The 17,216-nt window shown below is 36.5% G+C and overlaps 1 protein-coding gene across 1 annotated transcript in view; it reads left to right on the top strand.

Moving 5' to 3' along the window:
- The window catches only part of MLLT10 (MLLT10 histone lysine methyltransferase DOT1L cofactor), a 250,202-nt gene that overhangs the window by 62,052 nt on the left and 170,934 nt on the right, over positions 1–17,216 (top strand). The window contains 1 exon segment of the mRNA XM_077154301.1: positions 98–207. Coding sequence (XP_077010416.1) covers positions 98–207 — 110 coding nt within the window.

The following is a 17,216-nucleotide window of genomic DNA, read 5'->3' as shown; positions in this document are numbered from 1 at the left end:
CTTTGTTGTTTAAGGAATTGCCACCCTCTCTACTTTTTTCCTTTGAAAAAACCTTATTGAAAATCAAATGACATTATATTTATGTATTTATTTTTAGGTTGGGCTCATGTGGTTTGTGCCCTATATATTCCAGAGGTACAGTTTGCCAATGTTTCTACAATGGAACCAATTGTTTTACAGTCTGTTCCACATGATCGTTACAATAAGGTACAGTGGATATTATTTTATTGCTAGTTGAATATATATTTTTTAGTTTAAAAACTGGGAAGTTTAAAGGACTTTTTCCTTGTATGCCTTTTTATTATATTCCTTCATTAAAATGAATTTAGAAATATAAAAACAATATAATTACTAAATCAAACTACATTTATTACATATTATGTTACCGAGCTCACAGATAAATACAAGCCTCAATTACCTTTTATATTCATCTAAGCATTTAGTATTCTGACATTTTAATCCTTATAGATTTGTCCGTTAAGAACTGCTGACCTTTGTTTCTCTTTCATGTTACAAGGTTTTCTTAAATTTGAGTTAATGAGTATTTTGTATAATATTTATGAAGGTATATAAAAATTTTCTTAAAGTTTAGTACTATTTTCTGTCACAAGATATGATTTTTGTTTTTGGCTTTAAATTTTTTTTAGTTAATATGTATATTTTTTCACTCTATCTTTGTTGTTATTTAGCAAATAGATATTATAGTTTCATACTTTTTGGCATGTGGAAATTTTTCCATTATCCAATGTGTCTTTGAAACATAGTTTGACCATTTAACTTAATAGTTACTGTTGATTTATTCCATCTGGCAAAATTATCACTGCCACCAATTTTAAGGTTTCAAATAGTTTTGCATTTAAAAACTTTTTAATTATGTATATTAATAAATTGAAAATACAGAAAAGGAAATAGGAAAACATAAGAAAAAAATAATTTTAAACTTTACCATTGTAATCCTTCTGATTTTTTTCCTATACAGTTTCATTATAAATATATACATTAAATATTTTTTAGATCATATTGCTTGTTCTGTTTTATTTGTATTTAAAACTTATTTACCTGGAATTTGTTTCTGCGTCAGTAAATTATGTTGTTGCCATAATTTCTAGTGGATAAGTAGTTTTATTGGTGTCAGTAAATTGTAGTTTAATTACGTAACCCGTTATTACTGAAGGGCCTAGGTTGGTGTCTGGTATGTAGCACATACATTATTATAGACTTGTCTATTTCCATAGGCCCAACTGACAGTAGAATTTCTGTGTAAAGGATAGGAATATTTTGAAAGCTTCAACAAATATGTAGTGTGAAGTTATCCTCTAGAATGCAGTTTCCAAATTATATTAATAACTATCTTTTTTTTTTTACTCTTAGCCACACTGTGTATTTCTGTTAAAAGAATCCTTGTTCTTCTTTTTAGTGATAAATTTTATAGTGTCTAAATTATTTTTTTGGAAAGTTGTTAAGGTGAAAGTAAGTTTTTTTGAAGGTTGTTTAGGTTTGTTACTTAACTTTGTGTTTCCCTCTGTTCGTTTACATATTATAACCTTATTTTTTCATAAGTGTTTTTTATAGTAGGAGTACTACTCTATTGTTTTGTATACTTCTGTATACATTTTTGGCCTACAGTTTAAAATGTGCTTTTTAAAAATTAAAAAAAAATTTTATTTATGTATTTATTTGACATGGGCAGGTTCCGGGAAACAAACCTGGGTCTTCCTCATAGCAAGTCAAAATTCTGCCACTGAGCCACCAGTGCACTGCCCTAAAATGTGCTTTTAAACTTTCATCATATCTCCTTGATTTTTTTTTAATTAATTAATTAATTTATTTATTTTTACATGGGCAGGCACCGGGAATTGAACCTGGGTCCTCTCGTAAGACAGGCAAGTGTTCTTGCCACTGAGCCACCATGGCCTGCCCTCCTTGATTTTTCTTGTTGGTATTCTGGCAGGTTAATGTTCTCTAGTATATAAGTTTGAATTATTATGTAATTTATGCTACTGCTCTTTATCTTTACTGTTTCTGCCTTTGATGCGGTGCATAGAAAATCTCTATCCTAGTACATAAACTTTGTTTAGTACTTTCAGAGTTCATTTTTTGAAAATACTTGTTTTTCCTTCTTATTTTGAAATAATTTCTAACTTCGAAAAGTTACGGAAACAGTACAAAGAACTCTTCCTGCTTTAAACTGTTTCAGAGTAATTTGCTAATATAATGCTTGTCACCCCATGAATACTTCAGTGTGCATTTCCTGTGAAGAAGGACATTCTTCTACATAACTGGAATACATACAGCGAGCAGAATCAAGAATAAACTTTGACACATTATTGCCATCTCCGCAGAACTCATTCCTGTTTCCAATTTTCCCAGTAATGGCCTTCATAGCAAAAGGACGAGAACTTTGTATTGTATGTCTTTAGTCTCCTTTAATCCTAAATAGTTGCTTTACTCAGTCTTCTTTGACTTTCAAAAATTTGATACTTGTGCAACTGCAGGCCAATTATTTCATAGAATATTTCTCAATTTGGACTTATCTGATGCTTCCTCATGATTAAATTTCAAATTATGTGTTTTGGGCAGGATTATCACAGAAGTAATGCTGTATCCTGAGCACTAGACCCTAATGTCGTGCCTGAGTTCTCCTCACTGTATGCTAACAGGGTGCCTGAGTTCTCCTCACTGGATCCTAGCGGGGTGTCTTGAGTTATCCTCCCTGGATCCTAGGGGGTGCCTGAGGTCTTCTCACTGGACCCTAACGGGGGGCCTGAGTTCTGCTTGCTGGACTGTAATGGGGTGCCTGAGCTCTTCTCACTGGATCCAAACAGGAGTGCTTGAGTTCTTTCTGTTTTTCTCTCTTTTGGTGATGCTGCCTTTATCACTTGGTTAAGGTGGTGTCTATCAAGTTTCTCTGTTATGAGGTTAATCATTTTTCTCTTGAAAATTATAAAAACATTTGTAGGAAAGTATTTCCTATCTATGCATTGGTTATAACATTCATTGATGTTTCTTGGCTGAATTATTTACTATGGTTAATGGCAAACGGTGTTTTTTAAATTCCTTCATTTCTTTTAATTAAGCAACTGGCATTCTACTTGAAGGGAAAACTGTCTCCACTCCCCAGTTATTATATTGGCATAATTTTATGGATTACTCTTTCATTTTTTTTAAACTTTTTTTATTAATTAAAAAAATTAACAAACAAAACGTTAAGATATCATTCCATTCTACATATACAATCAGCAATTCTTAATATCATCACATAGTTGCATATTCATAATTTCTTAGAACATTTGCATCGATTTAGAAAGAGAAATAAAAAGACAACAGAAAAAGAAATAAAATGATAACATTGAAAAGAAAAGATTATACATACGATACCCCTTACCCCTCGCTTTCATTTACCACTAGCATTTGAAACTAAATTTATTTTAACATTTGTTCCCCTATTATTTATTTTTATTCCATATGTTCTACTCTTCTGTTGATATAGTAGCTAAAAGGAGCATGAGACACAAGGTTTTCACATTCACAGAGTCTCATCGTGAAAGCTATATTTAAAGGTTCAATCATCATCAAGAAACATGGCTACTGGAACACAGCTCTACATTTTCAGGCAGTTCCCTCCAGCCTCTCCGCTACATCTTGAACAACAAGGTGATATCTACTTAATGCATAAGAATAACCTCCAGGATAACCTCTCGACTCTGTTTGGAATCTCTCAGCCATTGACACTTAGTCTCATTTCACTCTTCTCCCTTTGGTTGAGAAGGTTTTCTCAATCCCTTGATGTTAATTCTCAGCTCATTCCAGGATCTCTGTCCCCCGTTGCCAGGAAGGTCCACACCCCTGGGAGTCATGTCCCATGCAGACGGGGAGTGTGGTGAGACTGCTCTTCATGTTGGCTGGAGAGAGGGGCCACATCTGAGCAACAAAAGAGTCTCTCTTGGGGGTGCCTCTTAGGCCTAAATTTTAAGTAGACTTGACCTATCCTTTGTGGGGTTAAGTTTCATATGAACAAACCCCAAGACTGGGGGCTCAGCCTATAGCTTTGGTTATCCGCACTGCTTGTGAGAGTATCAAGAATTCAACTTGGGGAAGTTGAATTTCTCCCCACTCTCACCATTCCCTGAAGGGGGCTTGCAAATACTTTTCCAGTCACTGATCAAATCACTCTGGGATTCATCGGGGCATCACTCTGGACAAACCAACAAAATCTCATATCCTACCTGAGATTCCAAGTACTTATGGACATTCAATCAAACTATCTACATGAGTTATATTAGGAAATGCTCTAGTCAAAATATAAATTTTGTAACAAATAAACATTTTTTGCTTTAGTCTCACACAGAAGGAGACATTTTCAAGTATTAATTATCATCTGTTTTCAGCACCCTGCAATAATGACATTCCTTAGTTCTTCCTCATGCAAAAACATTTTTAAAATTTGTACATTGTACATTTCACTATTATTATACACTCTAGGCATTCGTAGATTATACCATCTCGATCTTTAACATCTGTCTATCTTTCTGATTTCATTTATGTCCCCAGCCCTCCTCCCCCTATCATTCTCACATGCAGCTTCATTCAGTGTTTTAACATAATTACATTACAGTTAGGTAGTATTGTGTTGTCCATTTTTGAGTTTTTATATTCAGTCCTGTTGTACAATCTGTATCCCTTCAGCTCCAATTACCCAATATCTCACCCTATTTCTATCCCCTGATGGTCTCTGTTACCAAGGAAATATTCCAAGTTTATTCACTAATGTCAGTTCATATCAGTGAAACCATACAGTATTTGTCCTTTTGTTTCTGGCTAATCACACTCAACATAATGTCCTTAGCGTCCATTCATGTTGTTACATACCTCATAACTTTATTCTGTCTTACAGCTGCATAATATTCCATCTTATGTAAATGCTTCAGTTTGTTTAGTTAACTGTCTGTTAATGAACATTTTGGCTTTTTCCAGGTCTTTGTAATTGTTAATAATGCTGCTATAAACATTGGTGTGTAAATGTCCATTTGTGTCCTTGGCCTCGTGTCCTTTGAGTAGAGACAGGATATAGATGGGACCTGTTTTTTAATCCATTTTCCCAGACTATGTCTTTTGATTGGAGAGTTTAATCCATTAACATTCAGTGTTATTACTGCATGGGTAGTACTTTTTCTACTATTTTGCCTTCTGGATTTTATGTCATATCTAATTTTCCTTCTTTTTACCTTTACTCATAGTCTTCCTTTCTACACTCTTCTCCATACCTGTCTCTTCTGTCTTCGTATCTGTCTCTAGTGTTCCCTTTAGTATTTCTTGCAGAGCTGGTCTCTTGGTCACAAAGTCTCTCAGTGATTTTTTGTCTGACAATGTTTTAATTTCTCCCTCATTTTTGAAGGACAGTTTTGCTGGATATAGAATTCTTGGTTGGCAGTTTTTCTCTTGTAATAATTTAAATATATTATCCCACTGTCTTCTCGCCTCCATGGTTTCTGCTGAGAGATCTGTGCATAGTCTTATTGGGCTTCCCTTGTATGTGATGGATTGCTTTTCTCTTGCTGCTTTCAAGATCCTCTCTTTCTTTTCGACCTCTGACATTCTGATTAGTAAATGTCTTGGAGTATGTCTATTTGGATCTATTCTCTTTGGGGTACGCTGCACTTCTTGGATCTGTAATTTTAAGTCTTTCATAAGAGTTGGGAAATTTTCAGTGATAATTTCCTCCATTAGTTTTTCTCCTCCTTTTCCCTTCTCTTCTCCTTCTGGGACACCCATAGCACGTATATTCATGCGCCTCATATTGCCATTCAATTCCCTGAGTCCCTGCTCATATTTTTCCATTTTTTTCCCTGTAGTTTCTGTTTCTTTTTGGATTTCAGATGTTCCGTCCTCCAGTTTTGAAATCCTATGTTCTGTCTCTTGAAATCTACTCTTGTAGGTTTCCATTGTTTTTTTCATCTCTTCTACTGTGTCTTTCATTCCCATAAGTTCTGTGATTTGTTTTTTCAGACTTTCAGTTTCTTCTTTTTGTTCTTTACTTGCATTCTTTATAGCCTCCCTCAATTCACTGATTTGGTTTTTGATGAGATTTTCCATGTCTGTTCGTACATTCTGAATTAATTGTTTCAGCTCCTGTATGTCATTTGAATTGTTGGTTTGTTCCTTTGACTGGGCCATATCTTTAGCTAGTGTGATTTGTTATTTTTTGCTGGCGTCTAGGCATTTAATTACCTTAATTAGTTTATTCTGGAGATTGCTTTCACTTCTTTTATGTAGGGTTTTCTTGCTGGATGAATTTGTTGTCTATCTGTTCTTTGACATTCCGTTCAGCTTTATCTGGACCTTTAGCTTAAGTTTTGTTTAACGGAGGAGAATTTTTCAGTTCTTGTTTTCTTGTTTCTTCCCCTGCTTGTGTGGTGCCTTTCCCCCCACACACACTTAGGAGGGTCTACTTAGATATTATAGACCCCAGCCAGATTTTCCCTGACCAAACTGGCCTCCTATCAGGAGGAAAGAGTCACTTACATTAGTTTTTCCTGAGGGTGAGACCCAGCAGGTTGAAAGACTTTCCTGTGAAGTCTCTGAACTCTGTTTTTCTTATCCTGCCCTGTGTGTCGCACTTGTTTGTCTGCAGGTCCCACCAGCATAAGATGATGCGATATCTTTAACTTTGGCAGACTCTCCCTGCTGGGGACATGGTAGAGATAGAGGAGAGTTTGTAGGCTGGTTTTAGTGGCTTCAAATTACCAAGCCCTGGGGTCTGAATTCCTTGATGGAGGTATTACACCTACGTTGGGCTTCACCCCTCCCCTGGGGAAGGCACAGGCTCTAGACAAGCCCCCAAAAGAGCTCACTTCTGCCTATGCCTGGGGCAGTTGCTGCCTGAAAAGTCATGCTGCTATATCCAGAGGCAGTCAAGCCTTTGTAGATACACAGCCACCAAAACCTCTGTTTCCTTCTTTTTTTTCCCCCCTTTTTCTGTCAGTCCTGCCCCCTTGGCACTGGGGCAAAAATGAGCAACCTCTGCTTTGATCAGGTTCACCTAAGCGGGGGGCCTATTTTTAGTAGTCAGAATTTGTTAATTAGTTCTACAATTGGCGTTTGATTTTGCCCAGTCCCTGTTGCTGGTAAAGTCCTTCCCTTTCCCTTCTGGGAAGCGGCCTGGGGGGAGGGGCGCTGGCTGCTGCAGCTTTGGGAGCTCACAATTCTGGGGGTACTCACAGCCAGTCCAGCTGGTCCAGACTGGGGTACACTGTGTGTCTGGTCACTGATGTGGCCCCAGGAGCTGTTCTGTACTGTTTCTGGTTATTTAGTAGTTGTTCTGGAGAACGAACTGAAACGCGCACGTTGTTAAGCCACCATCTTGATCCGGAAACCCCTACTGTTTCATTTTGATGGGCCACATTCCATTGCTGTCCTTTGTATTGATGCTCAGATTATCTCAGGTTTGGTTGGTGAGACCCTTTTAAGCTTGTTTTCTGACATGTGGACATCATTCTGGGAGCAGTTGTTTCCTTTGGGCACAACAGTATGTTCTAGGCTCATCCTTACCTTTCCCACCTGTACCCTGGAGCCACCATTTTTTCCAAGAAGCCTTGTTTCCTTTTATTGGAGAATGATATTTAGAAAGTAAGCTGGGTGCTAGGCATGCTCATTTATATATGTGTGTATGTAGATTCAGACAGAGGCATACATTTACTTCCTATTTTCTATATCTATATTTCATGCATGTGTGCACACACACACACAGCCTTGTATCTATCTGTACATCCACGTTGAATACCATAAGCACATAGTGATTGCTCTCAATCTAATCTAACAACCCAGGGTTCATTTTAATTTTACCCTGTCCTTATACTCTCATGTCAGACAGTAAGAAATCCTGACTCCCAGTATCTTCAGTTTGATTACTCATTTTATCTGTTCCTCCCTTATGTAACGGAGCTCCTGTTGTAGCCACTCTCCAGTGCAGATGGCATTCCTGCCTCCGTTAAGCTCCACACCCCATTCAAGGTTGCTGCTACTTTCTATCTAGACGTTTGTTTCACCCTTCTTGGAATTTGACCCTCAGTTCGAGGATATCAGGGATATCCTTGTTCTTCGTAAATCTACATGGCAGTATAATGTGTTCAAGGAACATGATGTATACAGCCTTCTCTCACAGGATTAGAAAATAAATTGATAGATGGAGTAACAGACAGTTATATGACAACAGAATGACATTGCAAATGGGCCTCTGGTGGATCTGTGTATCTGGGGTGTGGACTATGTTTCCTGTAGGGGGTTTATATTAATTTTCCAATTGTCTCATGAGCTTGAAATTATTTAAAAAAAAAAAATCAGCAGACAAAAACCAAGGTAAGTCAAATTTGACAAATGTAGTTTTTCTATAGAAACAGTAGTATAACATGGATTTAAGCTCAAAGACTGTTCTAGTTAGAAATTAAATTTAGTAAAACTAGCCAGAATATAGATGGAGATGGCTAAAAGATTGAGATGGGCTTCTTACAACTGTCTGGGAGTGGACTTAGAACCAGAGAGAGACTTTCTATCTTTGATGAAGTTTCTCTAGTCTCTTTTCTCTTCACTCTGTAGTCTGTTTCTGCTTATTCATTTACTTGCCTGTAAATTCTTGTTTTGCTCATCATTATAGCCAAATTCCCTACAAGTAAACTGACTCCATGTCTCAGTTCTAAATTTCCAACAGAGCCACCCTGGTCTGGTCTTCTGGGTTCAGGATTTGTGCTCAATTAGAAAACATAGGTGCCCAGGCACCTTTCTTTCTAGCTTTAGAATTGAGCCTAGAGGGCAGATTCTCAGGAGGTTGGGTTGTCCAGCTTCTCTAAAGTGTGTTTTCTTTAGCTTTGGGTCTCATAACTGTCATATTTGAACAACTGTTAAAAGGCCTGCTTTCTGATATGCATATGTGCAGTAACATACACTGATTCTTTAATGATAGAATCATTGTGTTCTTTATAAACTTCTCAGTAATTTCTGCCTTAGTTATTTGCAATAAGTTAAAACTGTATTTAGTAATTCACAAGACGTTTTGTCAACTTCTTTTCAGAGAAGACCTAAGATTACTTGATTTTGTGAGAAACAGATCTAGGGATAAATATGTTAGGACTTTTTTTTCTCATTATACAACCCTTGCAAGTTTAAATAAGAGCATAGATTGATTATTCATCTACTCTTTCAGCTTGAAATAAATATGTGCAAAATTATATAAACTGTACTTTGTGTAAGTTGCTTCATTTTAAAGAATAAGTAGCAAAATGTATCACATTCCCAATGTGATGTACTTTGAGGGTATGTCTGATTTTTCTTATCTAGTGATTTAAACTTTCTGGATTCAAGAGTTTGCTTAAACACAATGATTGTCCCCCAGAATAATATAATATTAGTATCATATAGCGTACAACATTTTGTATGAACTTTCTGGAAATATCCTCCTTATATACCTTCAAACCGGGTTTCACAGCTGTGGCAAGGATTTTCAAAGTTTGGTTTGCATCATGTAATTAATCGATTTAATTATACATGTTATCAAAATATAATGTAAAACATTTAAAATATTTTGACATATTTTCTTTAAACTTCTTTAGAGTTTTAAATGAGAAAAGAGTTATAGTTATGCTGAATCCTAGCAGCTTAGGTTTTATCCCTGGCTGTTTGTTTAATTTTGAAGGACTAAAATTCACTGAATATTGTATTATAATTTCCTTCGCCATTCCGTGTTACTGGAAGTTGAGGTTTCATCTGGGTATCTTACTATTATAAATAAAAGCATGACACGTCTTGCTTTAAGTTGTTTTTCTGTGTTTCAGATATTTCCTTTGGATAGAAACCTAGAATTTAGATAGCTGCCTAATGAAATCCCATTTTTTTAAAACTTTTTTTATTGTACAGTACAATGGATATACAAATCAAAGAAATAAAAACCATAGTTTACAAAGTACTCTTCAACAAGTGGTTCCAGGACAGATCCAAGTTTCTGATGGGCTACCGTATGGTCCGCTCATGTTTTTCCTTCTAACTGCTCCAGAATATAGGAGGCTAGAGGGCTTAAATATTTTTTATAACCACAATCGACCTTTCTTCCTTTTATTTTTGTGAAAAGATAACGTATATACAAAAAAAGCTATAAATTTCAAAGCACAACACCACAATTAGTTGTAGAATATATTTCAGAGTTTGGAATGGGTAAAAATTTCACAATTTTAGGTGTTTTACCTCTAGCTGCTCTAAAATACTGCACCTAAAAAAGATATTCATGTAATGATTCAGCGTTCATATTCGTTTGTTAAATCATATCTTTTGTGTATAACTCCTACATCAACGTTGATCTTTTCATACCTCTCTTTAAAGGTGTTTGGGCTATGGCACTTCTAAATTTTTCATATTGGAAGGGTCTGTCATTAACATTGGGTTGGAAGATGGAACTAGCTGATGTTCTGGAGAGGCTGGGCGGAGTATCAGGACTTATCTGGACCAGGACCCATCTGAAGATTGTAGGTTTCTAGAAAGTTACTTTAGTGCATGAAACCCTTGTGGAATCTTATATATTGCCCTAGGTATTCTTTAGGATTGTCTGGAATGGTCCTGGTTGGGGGTTGGCAGGTTATGATAGGTAGCAAGATCTAACTGAGCTTGCATAAGACCAAACCCCCAGAGTAGCCTCTCAACTCTATTTGAACTCTCTCTATCACTGATACGTTATTAATTCTACTTCTTTTCCCCCTTTTGGTCAGGAGGGAATTGTTGATCCTATGGTGCCAGATCTAGATTCATCCCTGGGAGTTTTCTCCCACCTCATCAGGGAGCCTTCTTCCCTGGATGTCTTGTCCCATGTAGGAGGGAGGGCAATGATTTCACTTGCAGAGTTGGGCTTAGAGAGAGGGATGCCACATCTGAGCAACAAAAGAGGTCCTCCATAACTAACTGTCAGGCATGCCTATAGGTAGTCTAAGCTTCTCTGCTACTACATAAGCTTCACAAGAGTAAATCTCCTGATCGAAGGCATGGCCTATTGATTTGGGTGTCCCTAAAGTTTGATGCAGTATCAGGAGATTCCCTGATGGTAAGGTTTAATGGTTCCATATTCTTTCTCCCCTCTCTCAGGGGACTTTGCCAACACTTTCTGATTATCTGCTTAATATACTCTAGGATGTATCCAGGTATTACTATAATCTATACAGGATTAAAGGACCTCTTTCTTAGTTTGTGCTCCCTGTGTTTCAGTCGTTCAAATGAGTATACAGATAGGTTGAATTAGATTATGCACTACAGAAAATTTCAGTTCTAGACCAAATAAACCTTTCTTCCATTGGTCTCAAAGAGTATGTGTGGTTCTACAATATAGGCACTGTCTTCCTTACCCATGTGTCTGAATTACTTTAACCCTAACCTGCTCAGCTTCATTTTTATCTCTCAAAATCAGGTTATATATGTAAAACAGCCTCTCAAAATCCAGAAATAATAATCAGCACTCCAGACATGTGTCTGTTCTAAAAGCTTACATTCTAGGCACCTGTTTCCTTATAAAACATTTTCTAAAGGTGACCATAACATTGTTGTTCTTTTGTATCTGGCTTATTTTGTCTCACCAAATGCCCACATGTTCATTCACATCGTTGCATGCCTCACAACTTTGTTCCTTTTCGTAGCAACACAACCTTCGTTCCTAAGTATACACCATTGTTGGCCAATTTACTTCTCTGTCAGTGAAGTAAATCTCTTCAGCCACCTGCATTCATCCGGCATCATGTAGAGGGCCCAAAGTCCATAGTCCATCAACATTCTCAATTTTAGAATCTCATTGTCCCCAAGAGAAAGAAAACTAGTAAACACCCCCTCACCAAATAGGAAATCTAAACCTCCTCTTAACTCTTGTCCTTCCCCGCATAATTACCTCTGCTGTTGCTGTGGTAGTGCTGATGGTTTCCTTTTGAACATAGCTCATAGCATGCGATAGCAGTTTTCCCCCTCTCCCCTGAACTTATACATTCTTTATATACTATCACATCTTTGAAGTAATTCTTGAGAAAATTAATTTGTATTTCTGCTGTGAATCAGTGGGAAACATAGGTCTATACAACCCCTTTCAATCTTGTTCATCTTCAATATGTGGTAATATTACTTATTTACCCAGTAGAGAATTACCTTCGCTCTTATCTATTCCCTTACATTGGAGCTCAACCTCATAACTGACGGTTCACCCATTTCTCCTTCTTTGTATCTCTAAGTCCCCTATATTCTGAATTGTATGCCTCTGATTATACCTTTATACTGGTCATAAAAGTGGAATGATACAGTATCTAACCTTTTGTGTCTGGCTAATTTTGCTCAGCATTATGTCCTCAAGTCTTATCCACCTCGTCATGTACTTCAGGACATCATTTTGTCTTACTGCTGCATAATAATTTCATCATATGTATGTACCACATTTTCGTGATCCACTTGTCTGTTAATGGGCATTTGGTTTGTTTCCGTCTTTTGGCAATTGTGCGTAATGCTGCTATGAACATCGGTGTGCAAATGTCTGTCTGTGTTGTTGCTTTCAGCTCTTTTAAATATGTACCAAGTAGTGCTGTTGCTTGGTCATAGGGCAACTTGATATTTAGTTTCCTAAGGAACCACCAAGCAGTCTTTCATACTGGCTGCACTATTATACATTCCCAGCAGCAGTGCATAAGTGTCCCAGTTTTTCCACATCCTCTCCAACATTTATAGTTTCCTGTTTGTTTAATAGCAGCCATTCTTATGGGTGTGAGATGGTATCTCGTTGTAGTCTTGGTCTCCATTTCCTTTAGAACCAGTGAAAATGATCATCTCTTCACGTGCTTTTCAGTCATCTATTTGCTCTTCAGTAAAATGCTTATTCATATCTTTAGCCCATTTTATAATTGGGTTGTTTGTTGTTTTGTTGTTGAGTTGTATGATTTCTATGTATATACAGGAAACCAAACCTTGTCTGATATGTGATTTCCAAATGTTGTCTCCCATTAAGTTGACTGCTTCACCTTTTTTTTTTGGCATGGGGGGGCACCGAGAATCGAGCCTGAGTCTCCGGCATGGCAGGCAAGAACTCTGCCTGCTGATCCACCATTGCCTGCCTCCCTTCAGAAGCGTTTGATTTTGAGGAATTTCCATTTATCTATTCTTTCTTTTGTTGCTTGTGCTTTGGGTGTAAAGTTTAGGAAGCTACCCCCTATTACTAGGTCTTGATGTTTTCCTTTTCTTCTAGAAGGTTTATGGCTCTAGTTTTTATATTTAGGTGTTTGACCCACTTTGAGTTAATTTTTGTTTAGGGTGTAAGATGGAGGTCTACTTTCATTCTCTTGGCTATTGATATCCAGTTCTTCCATGCCCAGTTATTGAAAAGACTATTTTGTCTCAGATCAGATATTTGAGGGCCTTGTCAAAAATCAGTTGACCATAGATTTGGTTGTCTATTTGTGCACTCTTTATTCAGTGCCATTGGTCAGTGCTTCTATCTTTGTGCCAGTACCATGCTGTTTTGACCAATGGGGCTTTAATAATAGGTTTAAAGTCAGGGAGGGTTAATCCTCCCACTTTGTTCATCTTTTTTAGGATGTTTTTAACTATGTAGGGTCTCTTTCCCTTCCAGATGATTTTGTTGATTAGCTTTTCCAAATCTTCAAAGTAGGTTATTGGAATTTTGATTTTTACTGTGTTGAATCTGTTTGGGGAGAATTGACATCTTAACTATATTTAGCCTTCCTATCCATGAGCAGGGAATGTCTTTCCACTTACTTATTCTCCTTTGATTACTTTTAGCAATGTTATGTAGTTTTCTGTGTACCAGTCCTTTACATCCCTCATTAAGTTCATTCCTACGTATTTGATTCTTTTAATTGCTATTTTGAATGGATTTTTTCCCTTAACTGTCTCATTAGCTAAGTCATTGCTTATGTATGCAAATGTTACTGATTTTTACACATTAATTTTATATCCTGCCACTTAGCTGCATTTGTTTATTAGCTCAGGTAACTTTGCTGTAGATTTCTCAGAATCTTCCAAAGGTAGTATCATAACATCTGCAAATAAATGAGAGTTTTACTTCTTCCTTTCCAATTTCGATGCCTTTTATTTCTTTGTCCTGCCTAATTGCTCTAGCTAGAACTTCTAGCACAATGTTGAATAATAGTGGTGGCAATAGGCATGCTTGTCTTGTACCTGATGTCAGGGTGAAAGCTTTCAGTATCTCAATTGAGTACAATGCTGGCTATTGATTTTTCATATATTCCCTTCATCATATTGAGGTAGTTACCTTTGATTCCTATGTTTTGGATTGTTTTTATCAGAGAAGGATGTTTACTTTTGTCGAATGTTTTTTTTAGCATCAATCGAGATGATCGTGTGATTTTTCCCTTTTGATTTGTTAATGTGCTGTATTACATTAATTGATTTTCTTGTATTGAACCGTCCTTGCATTCCTGGTATAAACCCCACTTGGTCATTGTGTATAATTCTTTTAATGTACTGTTGGATTTGATTTGCTCATGTTTTATTGAGAATGTTTGCATCTGTGTTTGTTAGGGAGATTGGCCTGTAGTTTTCCTTTTTTATAGCATCTTTCCCTGGTTTTGTTATTAAAATAATATTAGCTTCATAAAATGAATTAGATAGAGTTCCTTTTTCCTCAGTTGTTTAGGAAAAGTTTGAACAGGATTGGTGTTAGTTCTTAATGGAATGTTTGATAAAATTCCCCTGTGAAGGCATCAGACCCTGGCCTTTTCTTTGTAGAAAGATATTTGATGACTGATTGAATGTCTTGTTATTGGTTTGTTGAGATCTTCTATTTCTTTGTAAGTCAGTGTAGCTTGTTTGTATATCTCTAGGAATTTGTCCATTTTATTTAAGTTGTCTAGGTTTTTGGCATACAGTTGTTCATAGAAATTGTGATTTCTCTTATTTATTCAGGGTCTATGGTGACGCACCCCTTCTCATTTCTGATTTTGTTTATTTGCATCCTCTTTTTTTCTTTGTCAGTCTTGCTAGTGGCCTATCAATTTTTAGAACCAACTTTTGGTTTATTGATTGTTTCTACTGTTTTTTTTTTCTCCCATTCATTTTGTCTGCTTTCATCTTTGTTATTTCTCTTTCCTATTTGCTTTGGGGTTAGTTTCCTGTTCTTTCTCAAGTTCCTCTGGATGTGTTGTTAAGTCCTCGATTTTTGTTCTTTCTTGTTTTTTAATATAGGCATTTAGGGCAACAAATTTCCTTCTCATCAGAGCCTTTGCTGCATCCCATAAGTTCTGATAAGTTGCATTCTCATTTTCATTCATATCCAGATAGCTATTGATTTCTCTAGCAATTTCTTCTTTGACCCACTGGTTGTTTCAGAGTGTGTTATTTAGTCTCCATATATTCGTGAATGTTCTTGTTCTTCGGTAGTTATTTGATCTAGCTTCATCCCATTGTGATCAGAGAAAGTGCTTTGAGTAATTTCAGTGTTTTTAAATTTATAAACACTGCCCTAGCACATGATCTATCCTGGAGAATGTTCCATGAGCACCAGAGAAGAAAGTATAACCTTGTGCTTTGGGGTGCAATGACCTATATATGTTTGTTAGGTCTAATTCATTTATCAAGTTATTTAACTTCTCTGTTTCCTTGTTGATCTTCTGTCTTCTTGTTCTATCTATAGAGGAGAGTGGTGTATTGAAGTCTCCTACTATTATTGTTGAAACATCCATCGCTCCCTTCAGTTTTTCCAGTGTCTGTCTCATGTACTTTGGAGCTCCTTGATCGGGAGCATAAACATTTTTAATTAGTATATAGTGTCCTTCTTTGCCTCTTATGATGTTTTTACATTTAAAGTCTATTTTTTCCGATATTAGTATAGCTATTCCTGCTTTCTTTTGGTTACAGTTTGTGTGGAAAATCTTTTTCCATCCGTTCACTTTCAGTCTGTTTGTGTCCTTGTGTCAAAGATGAGTCTCTTGTAAGCAGCATAGAGCTGGATTATGTTTCTTATTCCATTCTGCCAATCTGTTTTTTTTTAAAAACTTTCTTCACTATAGCATAATGTATACCCATTTGTATCTTTTAATTGGTAAGTTTAGTCTGTTAACATTCAAAGTTATTACTGAAAATGCGTTTCTTGATTCCACCATCTTATGTTTTTATTTTATTTGTCAGATCTCTATATTCTTTTACCTGTTTCTCTTTGTATTTTTTAAATTACCCTAAGTAGTAATCTTCAATTCTGTGCTCTCCTACAAACCACCGTCTCCTGTCTTTTTTTTTTTCCCCAACTAGTAGTACTCCCTTTAGTATTGTAGAGCTGGTCTCTTGTTGACAAATTCTTTCAGGATTTGTTTGTCTATGAAAATTTTAATTTCTCACTCAGTTTTGAAGGACAGTTTGGCTTGATACAGAATTCTTTGCTGGAAGTCTTTCTCTTTCAGGATCTTGAATATATCATAGCTGCCTTCTTGCCTCCAGGGTGCTAGTTGAGCAGTTGGAGCTCAGTCTTACTTGGTTTCCTTTGTTTGTAGCAGATTGTTTTTCTCTTGCCACTTTCAGGATTTTCTGCTTCTCTTCAGCATTTGACAGAGTGGTTAGTATTTGCCTTGGGGAAGGCCTATTTGGATTTATTCTGTTTGGAGTTCTTTGGGTTTCTTTGACTTGTATATTTATGTCCTTTATGAGGGTTGGGAAATTTCCCTCCATTATATCCTCAACTACTCTTCCTCGCCCTTTACTCCTCTCTTCTCCTTCTGGGACACCAGTGATTCTTACATTTGTACACTTGGTTTTGTCTATCACTTCCCTGACTTCCCATTCAGTTTTTTCCGTCTTTTTCTGCCATTTGGTGTTTTGAGTCTTTGAAGTCAATTATCCCATCCATCCTCTATATCACTTATTCTTTCTTCCGTCTCTTCAAATCTGGTGTTGTGTGTCTCTATTATGTTTTTTATTTGGTCAACAGAGTCTTTAATCTCTGTGATTTCTGCTATTTTTCTAATGATTCTTTCAAATTCTTCTTGGTGCTTTTCTACTGTCTTCTTGATCTCCTTTATGTCTTTTGCTGTCCCACTTACTTTATTAAGTAGAAAAATACGAATATCTTTGATTAGTTTTTCCTATGTCTGTGTCTCCTCTGGTGTTTTAATTTGGTCCTTAGGCAGGGGTATATCTGTCTTCATCATGATATGCTAGGGTGGGGCATTCAGTGCCGTGGTTTGTTT

The sequence above is a fragment of the Tamandua tetradactyla genome, chromosome 1 (assembly GCF_023851605.1).
Source record: "Tamandua tetradactyla isolate mTamTet1 chromosome 1, mTamTet1.pri, whole genome shotgun sequence".
In the NCBI taxonomy this organism is placed as follows: Eukaryota; Metazoa; Chordata; class Mammalia; order Pilosa; family Myrmecophagidae; genus Tamandua; species Tamandua tetradactyla.
Note: the sequence above shows the minus strand (reverse complement) of the source record. Positions and strands in the feature narration are given on the sequence as shown.